The 15,000-nt window shown below is 45.0% G+C and overlaps 1 protein-coding gene across 1 annotated transcript in view; it reads right to left on the bottom strand.

The window, feature by feature from the left end:
* col7a1 (collagen, type VII, alpha 1) overlaps positions 1-15,000 on the bottom strand; it is a 61,594-nt gene that overhangs the window by 35,363 nt on the left and 11,231 nt on the right. The window contains exons 11-47 of the mRNA XM_069154153.1: positions 14,795-14,914; positions 14,536-14,685; positions 11,739-11,855; positions 11,448-11,594; positions 11,191-11,316; positions 10,934-11,080; positions 10,601-10,723; positions 9,694-10,107; positions 9,476-9,607; positions 9,244-9,390; positions 8,337-8,465; positions 8,103-8,252; positions 7,886-8,022; positions 7,661-7,787; positions 7,432-7,575; positions 6,637-6,806; positions 5,974-6,015; positions 5,800-5,826; positions 5,644-5,688; positions 5,441-5,560; positions 5,294-5,365; positions 5,157-5,192; positions 4,438-4,491; positions 4,199-4,273; positions 3,930-4,043; positions 2,624-2,650; positions 2,468-2,521; positions 2,284-2,355; positions 2,140-2,199; positions 1,602-1,637; positions 1,475-1,519; positions 765-800; positions 620-664; positions 466-501; positions 315-350; positions 187-219; positions 38-109 (exon numbers count right to left, since the gene is read on the bottom strand). Of these exons, the coding sequence (XP_069010254.1) occupies positions 38-109; positions 187-219; positions 315-350; positions 466-501; positions 620-664; positions 765-800; positions 1,475-1,519; positions 1,602-1,637; positions 2,140-2,199; positions 2,284-2,355; positions 2,468-2,521; positions 2,624-2,650; positions 3,930-4,043; positions 4,199-4,273; positions 4,438-4,491; positions 5,157-5,192; positions 5,294-5,365; positions 5,441-5,560; positions 5,644-5,688; positions 5,800-5,826; positions 5,974-6,015; positions 6,637-6,806; positions 7,432-7,575; positions 7,661-7,787; positions 7,886-8,022; positions 8,103-8,252; positions 8,337-8,465; positions 9,244-9,390; positions 9,476-9,607; positions 9,694-10,107; positions 10,601-10,723; positions 10,934-11,080; positions 11,191-11,316; positions 11,448-11,594; positions 11,739-11,855; positions 14,536-14,685; positions 14,795-14,914 (3,617 nt within the window). The remainder of the gene's footprint in view (positions 1-37; positions 110-186; positions 220-314; positions 351-465; positions 502-619; positions 665-764; positions 801-1,474; positions 1,520-1,601; positions 1,638-2,139; positions 2,200-2,283; positions 2,356-2,467; positions 2,522-2,623; positions 2,651-3,929; positions 4,044-4,198; positions 4,274-4,437; positions 4,492-5,156; positions 5,193-5,293; positions 5,366-5,440; positions 5,561-5,643; positions 5,689-5,799; positions 5,827-5,973; positions 6,016-6,636; positions 6,807-7,431; positions 7,576-7,660; positions 7,788-7,885; positions 8,023-8,102; positions 8,253-8,336; positions 8,466-9,243; positions 9,391-9,475; positions 9,608-9,693; positions 10,108-10,600; positions 10,724-10,933; positions 11,081-11,190; positions 11,317-11,447; positions 11,595-11,738; positions 11,856-14,535; positions 14,686-14,794; positions 14,915-15,000) is intronic.

The raw sequence follows: 15,000 nt of genomic DNA, 5'->3' as shown, positions 1-15,000 counted from the left end.
TTTTCCGAAAGGATCATCATCATCCAGTGTGACTCACTTTCTCTCCTCTCTGTCCCGGCTCTCCTTTCTCCCCCCGTGTGCCGTCAGAACCCGACAGGCCTCGTTCTCCCTGCGGCAGAACAGCAGAAGACCCGTGACCTCCCGGTGAACTCTAAAACCAACACGTGTTTGGGTTTTACACCTTACCTGTTCTCCTTTCTTCCCTGGGAAACCTGGAGCCTGCAGGACACAAATATAACACACACAGAGTCACGAACATTAAGTCCAAAATAAAAAGATAAATGAATACATGATCTGATTTTCTGATTGCTCACACTTCTGCCCGGCTCCCCTCTGGTGCCTTCACTTCCCTGGAAACAGAGGTTCACTTTCATTACATCAGATGACCAAACGGTGGACGGCGGCGGCACGTTCTCATCGACCTGCCGCCTCTCATGTGGCCTCACCTGATTGAATCAGTCTCACCTTTTCTCCTGCTGGTCCGCTGGGTCCCGGTAAACCCTGAAGATGAACAGAGACACTTATTAAATGAGACTGAGCAGACCGAGAGATAAACAGGAAACAGAAATAAGGCTCAGAGATGTCGTTAGCCGTTACGCTACGTCGGTCTGTCACTCACTCTCAGCCCCGGTGTTGCCGGGACGCCAGGCTTCCCCGGGTCGCCCTGAAGGAGACAACTTCAGTCAGAAAACAGCACAAAAAAGCAGAAGATGTTAACAGTTAGAAACCTAAAATAAAAACTGAACCGGCGGCGCTGGACTCACTCTCTCCCCAGTTTCACCCACCGGTCCTCGCTCCCCCTGCAGAGACACAAAACCAGTCAGGTTCCCTCAAGGCTTTCTGGGAGAAAATGAATGCTGCTTCAGCAGAACATGCAAACAAACACGATCTGTGACTGTTTGAGGAAGAAAGGTCACCGACAACACGACTTGCGTCTCAGAGCAAAGAGCTGCAGCCATTTTAAAACTGATGTCAAACTGAAGATCATGCAACATTTGACAGATTTGTCACACAGTCTAATACCAGCATCTGTTGGAGCCTCTCAACTTGCACAAACAACCGCTACACAGGAAATAACAGAGAATCATATCTGTCAGATTTTTCCAATACAAACTGGAACCATTTTTCCACTCAACCCAAATCTCAGAGAAAAAGACGTCCAAACAATCAAAAAACAAGAAAGAAACAAATCTGGTAAATGAGATACACACCTGGTGCAGAGACAGTAAAGGACACGCATTTACACAACACAGCATTTATAAAGTGAGCTAATTTACAAAGCCCGTCCCCACATGAGCCTTTAAAATCCAGAAAACTCAACAACTCTCAGCACAAGAGATAAGAAGCAGCAAAAATCACAAAGTCAGCAATAAAAAAATGAATATTCAAAACACAAGAACATACAGAACAACACAAATCTGATGTTTTCATTTCATCTCATTATACTCTGCAGCCTCATCCACAGACAACTCACCCTGTCCCCCTGTGAACCGGTCTCTCCAGGCTGTCCTCGGTCTCCCTGTCAGAATAAGGACAGCAGCAGACGTCATTCTCATGCTGCCACGTTACAACAGAGCTTATTTCTCTTACCTGCGTCTTACCTTGCTGCCAATTTCTCCTGGAAGTCCACGAGCTCCCTACAAGTCATGAACGAAATGAGTAAACCGGAATTTATCGACTTCACAGAGAAAGTTCTGGTTTTATTTATATATCGGTTTAATTATGTTTGTGAAAATGGACAGTTTTAACTGGAGGTAAACATTTATAAAGTACTTTATAATTGTGAGGCACAGAATCATAATTCTTTCTTCCTTTGCCAGATGTTTTATATATTTATATTCGGCCCTTTTATCCAGTGTATAAACACCCTAAAAGTTTTTGTTCTGACATAAATTAAATGTGCGATTGCACCCATATTTTATTTGCATATGCAGAAAAAAACTTTGTGAGATTCCTGCAAAACCTGATACCGTGCTGCCTGAGGGTGGCGCTACAACTACCATTAGTTTGACTTGAAATATTGCATGAAACATCTTTGTACAAACTGTCTTCTGAGCAGCTTCAGCAGATGTCATTGTCAGCAGAACTGGATGCATCATCGTATTACATCATCCTTTTAAACCGCTCTGTCAGACGTACCCTGTCGCCAGGCTCTCCTTGCTTGCCTGCAGGTCCAGGCTGCCCATCAGCACCATCACCCTTTAAAAACAAAAACAAACAAAAGCCATTAGTTTGGAATAAACACCTCGCTTTGCTCCTTAAACTCAATCAGTCTGCAGCTACCTTGTCTCCTTTCCTGCCGTCTGCTCCCGTTGGCCCTCGAGGGCCCTGAGCTCCTGGAGGTCCTGCAAAACCCTGAGAATAAAAAAAAAAGCAATTACGAAATGCATAACACGCCCCACGTGCACCCGGAGTTCACCTGCATACTAAATGTGTCAGCACATTGTTGGTGATTGACAGCGCTTACAGGGGAACCCTTCTCGCCCTTCACGGCCACCCCGCTGCCGACTCCTGGAGGTCCCTGTCAGCACAGATAAGAGATAGACGCGGAGAATCGTTACACTCGTGATCTCCTCGGTACACTGCAGCAGTGAGAGGACACGTTAGTGACGGTGTGACTCACCCTCTCTCCTGGGCTGCCCTTATCTCCCTGTGAAAGAGAGGAAACAGACACAGGCTGACGGGGGGGAAACAATTCTCAAGAAGATGTGTGTCATGTTTATTACATTACATACTTGGAGGCTATTCAATATACTTCAATATACTTCAACATCTTAAGATTAAGGCAAACTGACAAACAGAAATCAATGGTAGCACAGTACTGAGAAGAGAACAAAACTTTGCATAGAATCCTTTATAATCCACAAAAAATACATTAATTACTGAAGAATTGAAAATATGTAAATGCTAGTTTGCCGAAAATGACAAGAAATAAACTGATAAATAGTTTAAATCGTGTGACTTTGCAAAGAAACAGCATCAGAAAACTATCAAAACTTTGCTTTTCAAGGCTTAAAAATACAGAAAGAAAAAGGATGTTCCTCATTTTTTTAAGGAAAAAAAATAAAATGGGTGTGATTGATGTATAAAGTCAGATATATAAAACTAAAACCACCCCTGGATCTCCTGTCACATGAGGTAAAAAAAAAATTCCCCTCGGGGATTAATAAAGTAACTACCTAACCTAACCTAACCTAACCTAACCTAACCTAACCTAACCTAACCTAACCTAACCTAACCTAACCTAACCTAAACTGTTTAACCTCCACTGAAGGAACACGTTTGTGGCTCAATGCTGCCACCTTGTGTCTGAATCTGACAACAACATTTTCCTCTTGGAGCAGCGCTCCTAAAAATTCCATTAAGAATTCATTAACATCAGTAAAAATGCCTCCAGAAAACCGAGCAAACACGCACACATATTCTGCAGGAGGTGGAAACACAAGCGAGCACATCATTTTATTATGAGATACGAGATAAAATAGAACTTTAGAGAAAACCCCACGGGAGAAGTTCATTTGTGACGGCAGCACAGAAGTGGAAGAAAAAAGGGAATAAGTGATAAAAAAAACAAAAACATAAGTCACATAAATACAAACTGTAAGACGCACGGCGACTCTAAAGATACTCAACTTATGGTCACAATTTTACAGAAGACTTTAAAAATAAGGTACTGATAAATATACGAGTCATTACTTGAGATAAATAAAGTAGCTGTGATGCTAACGTGTTGCTAAATCGAGCGATCATTCTTTGTTTTGATTTGTAATCTTAACTGGGAGAAGATTCTACGTGAGACGAGCATATTTGAAAATGTAAATTGTGCCTCGTGTAGTTTCAAAAACGTAATTTTGGTTAAGAGATCTGCTGTCTGTCATTTCCAAACATCCTCAGCTTTATGTATCAGAGGAGAAGTGCAGGAGGCCGACCTTGATGGACAGTCCCGGTGTTCCCGGTATTCCTGGACGACCATCCTGACCCGATGTCGCTGGAACTCCAGGAGACCCTGTGGCCCCGTCGTTGCCGGGCCGACCCAGACTTCCCTAAATACACAACAAAAACACGAGAAGTTCAGACTCTTTATGTGGAGCAGAGAGGTCTGGTAGTGTTGAAGGTTTGAGGATGTTCGAAGCACTGTGGGATTTAAAATTAAAAACATTTCTATCTGGACAACGTGGCTTTCCAGTTTGTTCCTCACCGGGATTCCCGGGAGGCCCGGTTCCCCTTTCCTCCCTGGAAGACCTCCTCCAGGCACAGTTGAACCCGGTTCACCCTGCAGAGCACAATACACACACACACACACACACACACACACACACACACACACACACACACACACACACACACACACACACACACACACACACGTACGTTACACATCAGCTTTGTTCCCTGTCAGGTTTTCGTTCACACACTCGTAAGGTGGGTCCAGCTCACCCGTTCACCTTTATCACCCTTCGGCCCGAGTGGTCCGGTTCCTCCTGGTTCACCCTGAACAGACACAAAACATTTAGGAAGCGCCGCACTTCATGGAAAACAATAGTGAAATCTGGGGAATCACCGAACTGCTTCAGTGAATTTTATTTCCTGTGTTTGGAAAATAAAGTGATGCGTCAAGATAAAAATGAAAAAAATATAATACTGAACTGTTTGTTGAAGATTTATTTGCCATAAATTGTGGCAGATTTCAGCTAAAAGAACCTCTTTCACAGAGTTTCTTAATGATTTAGACAAACAGTGAAGGTTAAACAGACAATAACTTCAGATTATTGGTGAACTTTTAGTCTCTGACAGAAAGATAAATATCACATGACCCAGAAAAAACACTTAAGAAAAACACAGGACACAAAACCAAAACAAGAACTGCTAAATCCAATTATTTTACACCTTTTAGCGAATGATTTTGATAAGGAACAGAATCAACAGTATAATCAACTAATCCCACAGTAGTTAATACTGTAATTATGATATTTTGATACCTTTATCGTCACCAAAGCCTTCTGTGTTTCTCACATTTCTCTGATATGATGTTATCATTTATGTGTCTGCTGTAAATGTGTTTAGGATCTCGAAGGATTTATCCTCTATGAAAAATATTTCTGTAATCAAACATCCACCAAGTTCTCCTTCAGGTCAGGAGGTCAAAGGTCACTCACTGGGTTTCCTCTGACACCAGGCAGGCCCTGTGAACCCTGCAGTAAACAACAACAACAACAGTATTCTGTTAACTGTGTTAAAACAACAACTTCAATATGTGCTAACTGTGTCTGTGGGTCCGAGTCCCTCCGCTCACCTGGACACCTGCGGTCCCCGGAGCACCTGGTCGCCCTGGCAACCCTGGACTTCCATCAATACCAGGGAAACCCTAAACAGGAAACAAACCGTTTGTTACTATCCCGGGAGGCTTGTTTGATGATGTCATGACCTCAGCTGCACTCACCCGCTCCCCCTTCCCCCCTTTCACCCCCACCGAAGGGTCAATAGGGACGGTTTGTCCCGGCAGACCCGGGCGTCCTTCGGGGCCTCTGGGGCCCTCCCTCCCCGGCAAACCATCACGACCCTACACCACGCACACAGGAGGACACATCATTACAGCGCACTACCACAACAACACACCATCTGATCGCTCATTAAAACACTCACAGGTTCTCCTTTATGTCCATCTGAGCCGTCTCGGCCTCTCCCACCCTGCGGAGGCAAACAAATGACGGCATTTAACAGCTGCTAATAAATGGAATGAAAGGAATGAAACACAAGAAGAGTGGTGTGAAAAAAAATCATGCAACTTCAGCTCTGTACCGTGTCTCCACGATCTCCCTTCTCCCCCTGAAAGAAACAGGACAGATTTTAACTTCCCAGTGAGGACAGAGATGAGCAGCCATACAGCGAAGAAGACTTCAATCATCAGGGCTGCAGAGGAGTCAAATAAACTGAACCGGTTAGAATACAGAAGGAAAGTAGAGAAAAACTCACCCGAGGACAATGGACGGTGCAGTGCTCTGTAACTGGTGGCACCTGAACACAACCACAGAGACACCGAGCTGAGAGGACGGACGCTTTTAGTATCTTTTTAACAAGAATTATCTCCATGATACTTCATAAAAAAAACACAAAATATCATGAAGAACAGTCGCTGAATAGAAGAGAATAGAAAGCTTTTTATTGTCATTGTACAAAACTACAATTAAATGAGTGTTGCTCCTAATCAGTGCAATTTTAAAGATAAACACTTGAAAAAAAACGGACCAAAAAAAGATATTTCCAATAAATATAAAGAGTTTCAGCAGACGACGACAGTCCTCGTATAATAACCGTTTTTAATCCTGCTTCTTCGCCTGTTGATGAACCTGTAGCGCCACCCAGAGGGCAGCGGGGTGAAGAGGCGGTGGTCCAAATGTTATATTTATAGAATAAATGTATTAAAGCAGTCATGAGAAAATGTTCTGGTTTTTATTATGTCAGCTGTACAGATTATTTTTTGTCCGTATTGAATAGTTGCAGTTGAGATAAACAAACAAAAAAAAAGAAAGCAGAGGAACGACATGCAGCTCAAACTGAAAGCTGTTTTCATCATAAATATGTCAATAACATACTGACTGTGAATAATTAATATGCTTTCTGCCAGTTTCTTCTCACCTCCGGTATTCTGGCGATGCCACACAGCAGGTCAGCCAAGTCGCTGTGAAGAGAGTCCAGCTGAGCAGCATCAGGGGTGAACAGGATGTTCTGGGTGCTGCCGTCCGTCACGGACCGACGCAGATCTTCCATGTCTGCCTGGTTTATACCCACCGCGAGCACCGTCACACCTGACACACACACACACACACACACACACACACACACACACATCTGTGTCACTGAACAGATTTCTGGATTTAAGCACTTTTTTCTTATCATTAATGCCACAGAATGAAGGAGGCGTCTTATTGTTCCCAAATAAATTCTGCAGCATGAATCAGCTTCTTTTATGTGAACAATAACAAACTGATACTCAACACACACATTTCGTATCACAACAGCTTAAATTCAACAGCATGTGCATGTTATTTTCTGTACGCTTTTAATTTGAAAAGTTTAGTTTAGAGCTCCGCCCCTTTGTTGCGGTCCAGCTGAAAATATTGTATTTATGTTATTGACCTAATTTGTGAGCAGCCGTTTGTTTCCAGCTCAGTGTGAGAGTCTCTGCTGTGTTTATGTCCTCTGACCTCTGTGTTTCATGAGACACCCCTGTTGTACTGCACTTTGTATGAAGTGATAAAGAAAAACTACTTAATGGTATTATTTTTGTGAGCATCCTGACTGTACATCTACATTTATATTAAGTTCTCGTAAATTCAAGCAGACACGAGAGCAAAATTTTTTTTTAAATAACTTTTGTGGCAATGTAGCCTCAAAAAAACTGGCCTGGTAGGAGCAGGTAGTTTCACACACCTGCAGCTCTGAGGTTGTTGGCTGCCAGAGTTAGGTTGTCCGTTGATTTCCGGTCAGCGATGATGACCACGGCACCGGGGACCCTCGATCTCCGTCCAGCTGAGGGGTTCAGGATGTACTGTCTGGTGTACGTCATCGCTTCGCCTGCAGAGGGAGACACTCAGTCTCACAACTGCTGCAACACAGAACCGAGCTGCTGCAGAGAAAAACAGAATGAAAATATACTGACCGATGTTATTCCCTGGAGTTTCATCAAACGGTGTGGACTGGATCTCCTGCAGCAGCGTGTCAGAACTGCTGTGGCGATTGAGCAGGAACCATCCTTTGGGTCTAAATCCATAGACGACGACCCCGACCTGAAACAAGCCGAACAGAACCGAAACGTTGTCGGGAGACTCGGAGCTATCAGCCTCGTACCTGTCCACGTTTGGAGACTTTGTTCTGTGAAATGTACCTGAGAGTCGCGGGCTCCGATCGTGGTGAGCGACCCCGCTGCACTCGTGAGGAGGTTGCGCAGAGGTCTGGCGAGGGCGGCCCGGTCGGTAGATGCCGGAACCAGAAACACCACATCCAGACGTCCTCCCACACACACTGCAGGCAGAGAGGTTGGTGAGGGTCAGCCAGGTGCTCGTAGGCGTGTCTGAGTGCATGAAGGAGTGTTGGTGTGTTACCGGTGCGTTGGTCTACAAAGCTCTCTGTGCCCGGTCCTCGCTGAAAGGTGGGCTGCACGGTGAATCGGTACCGACGGCCCAAACGCAGCCCGGTCACCTGGTAGGAGCTGGAGGAGGCGGGCAGCGTGACGGACCGGCCGCGACCGACATCTGAGGGATACGAAATGAAAAGATCACTTTAACATTAAAAAAGTCACACACGCTGACATTAACATGTAGAACAACTCGTCTCACCGGTCTCATCCCTCCACCGGAGAATATAGCCCGTGGCTCCTGGGAGAGGAGTCCAGCCCAGCAGCACTGAATTCTGGGTAACATCTGCCACTCGCACGGTCGTCGGTGAGGGCGATGGAGTGTCACCAGCTGTGGACATCGATACACACAATACACTATTCAAAATACAAGTATGTGATGCACCACTAAACTGTTGAACACAACAAAGACACATCAAGTTTCAATGACTTCTGAAATTTAAATTAGTGAATAAATATGAGCTTTAGAGGCTGTTTCCACCTTCCATCAACATGACGCCAAGCGGCCGGCTTTATATGAAAATGAACACGTAGGTTAAGTCACGAAAATATACAGTTAAATAAGCACAAGAGGAATCTGAACGTCAGGACCTGAATGATTCGGGTCACATGAATGAACTGTTGCAGCGCGTCCCCGCTGCTCTGGATCGATGAAGAGGGCGGAGCTTCTCTCAGAGCTCTGGGTCTCATTTGTGTCGAAAAATACGCAAAATAAAAAAAAATAAAAAAAACAGGCTTCGGTGAAACAAGCCTCATGTAGCAGCTTATTTTAAATCAGTAAAAAGCTGCTTTAAAGCGCAAGTTTGTAGTAAAACACTTCTGCTGTCTGTAGAGTTCAGCTGAACTCAGCTCATCACACAGGGGAGTGTTTTCAGGGAGCAAACAAATAAATAGAAGACGAGCAGGGAGAGACCGTCATGTGAAACACTGGATGGAGGAAAAAAAAATCCCAAGTGTCCCGGACCACCTCTGAATGTGGCCTGAACAGATCAGAAGACCTTCAGCTGACCTCTCGTGATCCGATCTCACCAGGCTGCATGTTGATGTCAGGTGGAAACGGGATGTTAGAGGCTTGACATTACTGAAACCTAAAAGAAGACGGGACTCACGTGTGGTGACTCTGACAGACACGGGGGTTCCCTCTCTGTTCTGGACCAAAGCCATGACCTGCACCTCGTACTGAGCTCCGGGGTCGAGGCGGTCCAGATCCACCGCCGTCACGTCTCCGCCCACCAGCTGACTCCTCTCCTCGCCGCCTGAAGCCCAACAGTCACAGCGGGAGTGTCAGACAGACTATCTCCCATAAAACATCATAGAACTGACAGACCACCAAGAACCCACCATCGGTTCTCTTCCAGGACACTCGATAAGCCGTGGCTCCCTGAACACCGACCCAGGTGACCCGGACCACCTCACCACGGGTCTCTTGGACCTGCAGGGACGTCACAGTCCCGACCACAGACCCGTCCGATTCTGACATTCAGGACAGAACTTTAAACATTTTATTTTGTATTTCCCCGAGTCTGGATGACGGTAACAACGTGTGCGCAGTGAGATACCTGTTCTGACAGTCAGAGTGGACGGACTTCCCTCCCGAGAGCCGACCAGAGGAGAAACCAACACGCTGTAGGCGGCGTCCGCCTGCAGTTCGTCGATGGTGTAGGACGAGACGTCGGCAGCAACGTTACGAGTCGTTACAACTCCCAAGTCATCGCGACGCCAGGTGATCTTATAGCCGGTTGCCCTGGACAACGGCGCCCAAGTGATGCGTATCCTCCGCGACGTGACGTCGACGACGCGAAGACCAGACACCGCTCCGCCGTTAGGGTTGGTCCGAGCCGACAGGGTGACCACCTCTCCGACCCGCCGGTCCACAACGGATGCAACGCCGATCACCAGCGCCTCGTCCGGCTGCAGGTTGTCGATGGTGTAGGCCGTGGTCTCGGCTCCCAGCACGCGGGACTGCTCTGCACCTGCAAGAAAATAAGGTGATTAAATATATGGAGATAAAAAAAAAGTCAGAAAATAGAGAAAGGCAAATATTATATCCCGCTGTACCCGTACATCATTCTGGTATAGGAGGAAAACACTGCGGCTATTATTTGTATTTATTTGAACCAAATCACCAATCAGTCTGAGACCCGGATGCAGAGATGCAAAATAGGGTCAAGAGGAATAAGTTTTGTTTCAACATTTGCACGACAAGCGTCTGCATTAAAACGACTAAATCGCTGCAAAAAACTAAAAAGAGTCGAGCAGGCCGGGGTTATTGCACGATCCAAACACATCATTTTAACTTTCAGTGAAGATTTTAAAAACATAACGTGAATAACAAAAAAAAGGGAAGAGGATGCTGAATAATATGTACACATCCAGTGAATACAAAAATATTCATTGTCAAAGATTTGCAATGCAAATCCAATAATAAAGCAAACTTTCAAATATATAACAACACGCAACACTTACTGTTGCCTTGCCTCCAAGTGACCCTGTACCCCGTTGCCCCGGTAACACCTGTCCAGACAATTCGAAGTCTCCGACTGTTTGCGTTTGTTACTCTGAGATTGGTCACTCTCCCCGCGCTTTGCTCTGCAATGAAGACAACATCACGTTTAATATGATGGGGATTTTTATTCTTTTTATTGAGGTTTCACACCAGGTTTGCCATCAAGACATAAACAAGTTTACACTAATGAAGATGCAGTTAAACAGATTTTAAGGCGCAGAAATTGGCAGATAAAAGTCAAAACAAAAGTTAAAAGAAGTTAGAGCATCCTGCCGTGTTCCTGCTCCGCTCACCTGGTTTGATGTACACCGTCACCGGGTCTCCTTCATTTCCTCCCACCAGCGCTGTGACGCTGACGCCGTACGACACTCCCACCGTCAGGTCTCTGAGGTCAAGGGTCGTCTGGTTTCCAGGGATGAGTCGGGCTTCCTCTGTTCCCACTGAGATGACACGAAGACGCAGAAATGGCACCCACAACCAGGTTTTTATTCATAATTGGACAATAGAAGTTAAAATGAATAAAAAAGATGATCAGATGAAACCTGCGTACCTTCTGTGTTGAGGATGATGATTCGGTACTGTGTGGCTCCGGCTACACCCGTCCAGCCGAGTCGGGCGGTGCTGCCCAGAGACTCCACCACCCGCAGGTTGGACACCTTTCCTACTGGCTGTTCCTCTGCAACATCATGAAAAACTTTTATACACACACATCTCTAAGAAAACATATTCACAACTGCAGGGAATCCAACAGCGGCCCGTTTACGACCCATAAATCCACCCAAAGTGAGTTCAGAGCCGCCGGCTGACCTCTGGAGGTGGTGGAGACGGGCGTGGCCTCCTCACGACCCTCGAACAGGGTGTACAAGGTGATGATGTATTCGGTGTTGGGATGAAGGCCTGTGAGCTCGTAGCTGCTGGTGCTTCTGGGGAAGGACAGGCTCTGGACGCGGCCTCCTGGAGGGATCGGACAGATCAGTGGGTTCCAAATAAATAAAAACAATATCCTATTTAAAATAAATGCCCAGCCTTCTTTTGAGCTACAGTATGTTTGAAAGTAAATGCATGTATGTGTGTTCATATGCTTTGAGGACGTCTGACCTTCGCCCTCCTTCCACTCCAGCCGGTATCCTTGGGAGGACTGGATGACCCTCCAGGTGAGGCGGATGGCGGAGGGGCCGGTGGTGGCCGCTCGGAGGACCTGCTGCTCCTGACGCTCTGAGGGGAAACGGACATGATGTAATATGGATATAAGTAAAGCTCTCGTCTCATCAATCCATCAGCAAAAAATGTTTCAGGACATTTTTTCATGTCGGTCTTAAGACAAAACTGAAATTCCTACATGTACATTGAATGGTTTAATGGCTGCTGTGTTCACTCCTTATGTCTACGATGTGAGCAAAGACATCCCGAAAGTGATTTTAATGCAAGCTCAGAGTGACAAAATCTGCTTTCAATATACATCCGCTATCATACGTGAGGAAATTAAACGTTCACAGCTCTCTTGAGCCGATTAAATTAATTTACATGTTTTAAGTGCTTGAAGATCAGATCATTTTTAAAAACGTGTCATGCAAGAGAGCCAATAAAAGCAAATTTAATTATTACAGTTGTCATATTGACATTTAAGGTGTTTCATTCACAACTTCCAAATCAAAGCCTCGTTTTGATCCGCTCCCGTTTGCTCTGTTAAAGTTACTGCATTACGCGTTAATTGGAACTCAATAATTTCTGACTACATTATTGATTATTGTATGTAAACTTGCCTCCACAGTGATTACACAACCTTAACTGGACCAGGTCTACTATGTAACTCAGGGGTCTCAAGTATCAGTGCGTTCTTGCTCACATAAAAATAAACTGATTCAGCTGGCTTGAGTGGAGCTCAGCTATGTGAATAAATGTTACTAAACATAAGGAGCTCTCAGAATAAAAAAGGTTGGAGACCCCTGATATATTCTATATTTTATTTGACTATATATAATATGTATTCTTCCACAGAGACTAAGAAATCACATCCTCACTAAGTCATCCTGGCTGCAGGGGTTTGAGGTCACATCCTGACACATCCAACTCAGCGCCGTATGTCTTACGCTGACGGCAGGCTTTTAAAAGACTGACAGGAAAAATAACTCCGAGTGCAGCGGACTGTCTCACTTTACATCAAGGTGAATGCAGAAGAGATTCAGTGAGACGTGCAGAGAAATATCTACGTTGTTTGGTTGTTAAGTGTCTCAGTTCGTCCGTTTAACATCACCGAGTATCTGTTTGCAAATGCAAAAGTTTGAAACCCTTCGAATTCATTTGCACAACCTGCACGTATTCATACCAAAACTAGAGCTTTTTATCTTCAGGATTTAGAAATCTAAATCAACTGACAAACTAAATAAATTCGACTTAATTTCCGACCTAACGCCACACCTCTGCCCCGAGGCTGCCAGTGCATTAAACAACATGTCATCATACATGTCGGCCCCGCAAGACAATATAATAATATATAATAAATCACTGTAACACACTAACATCAGATTTAACTAATAAAATCCAGAGTTTCCCTTTGATTGGGACCCGATGAAAGAAACAAACGTCTCAGTATAAACATAGTATATGTCCGGACCCTGTGTGAAACTGGAGGCCTTTTAATTTGAAAAGTCGTGGCATTCAGACATTCACTTTCATAGCTCCGCCCTTCCTGTTGCGTACCAGCTGAATATATTGTATTTATGTTATTTACTTAATTTGTGAGCAGCCATTTGTTTCCAGCTCAGTGTGAGAGTCTCTGTTGTGTTTGTGTCCTCTGATCTCTGTGTGTCTCACTGTGGGCGGAGCTTCACCTCTGGAGGGAGCAAGCCGAGATTGTTCCACTCGTAAATCCAAAAGCTTTTGATAAATATTTCAATGATATCTTTGTAAATAAATATGAGGATTTTGTTGACATTTCTCAACATATTTTCATAACGAGAGGAAACGAACATATAAATCACAAACCACACACAATACAAACGGCTGCAGCTCAGCCACAGTTTCAGTTCCTGTGGTGGACAGTGTATAGAGCGACGTATACATCTCACTTCAAAGTCCTCGGTGCTCCACCCCGGCTCTCTGCTCGGTGGCCCCGCAGTGACTCAGCCTCGTTCAAACACCACCATATGGGCACGACTGACGAGAGGCAGATGGTGTGCGTGTGCAGAGCGAGTGTGTAGGTGTGCTGGAAATGTTCCCCAAACAGGAACATGTGTAGACGTTTCAGAAGAGACAAACCGCAGGGAGGAATTCTGGGGGATCTGTTCCATCTCTTTTTTTTTTTTTTTTTTGTCCATCTCGGTTTCCTGTCCCTGAACTAATTTAAGAAACTCAAAGAGACACAAATTCCCATCAGTTTACATGTGCACAACCTTTCACTGCTTAAACATGCTGCACATTTATGATCACACGACACAACCAGACCTGAGCACCTCAGAAACACACCGACCTTTGTGCAAAAAACTGAAGTTGTTTCTTACTGTTGCCATGGCAGCAAAGGGCTCTCTCTCTCTCTCTCTCCCATATTTGATAGATGTATAGTAGCTTTACAAACTTTACATTCAGCTTTTCTGTCGTTTATTTTTATCAGCCAGTCTGTGAAGTTTTCATTTTGTATCTAAAGATCTTGAAATTGACATTTTTCTGCAAGTTTGCAAGAAAAAACATCTTTTAACTAAAGAAAAAAAAAAACACTCAGGCAATACGGAAAACACCTGAAATAACCACATGGAAAATATTATATTTTTCATAAATGACAACTAAAATTTAAACATGCAAACAAAAGTCCCTGATACAAAAGGGGATCCTCTGACTCTGTCTGTCAGGAAAATACGTTTTTAAATCCCCGTTGGAACCCTTCTGAAAGTTCACCTACCTATCTTGAACCTGGCGGTGGCCACGGGGCCTTCGGTGCTGCCGTCGTACAGCGGGATGACCGTCACGATGTACTCGGTATCGGGCTGCAGCCGGGACAAAGTGTGGAACTCGCTGTCGCCGGCGACCTCCACAGTCTCCACGTTACGACCTTAGGAAGACAAAAAACACAAAGATATGCCGATGCACGCTTGTACAAAAAAACAACAAAAAGAAAACTATCAGAGCCGAAAGATGTTTGATGTGACCTTTGACCCGACCTGTGAACGGGCCCCAGACCAGACGGTAGGCCTGTGCGCCACTGACGCCTCTCCACCGCACTCGAACGCTGCCCTCCGACACCGTCTCCACCGACAACTGTTCCACCGCCTCCAGACGCACTGACGCAAGCAACGACACGAAGACGGCGTAAAAAACACATTCCATAATTATACTGGAAAACATTCGCACTACGAGGAGACAACTT

Source organism: Embiotoca jacksoni, unplaced genomic scaffold (assembly GCF_022577435.1).
Source record: "Embiotoca jacksoni isolate LCO1_2020_lvr unplaced genomic scaffold, fEmbJac1.0.p SCAF_1, whole genome shotgun sequence".
Lineage (NCBI taxonomy): Eukaryota > Metazoa > Chordata > Actinopteri > Embiotocidae > Embiotoca > Embiotoca jacksoni.
Note: the sequence above shows the minus strand (reverse complement) of the source record. Positions and strands in the feature narration are given on the sequence as shown.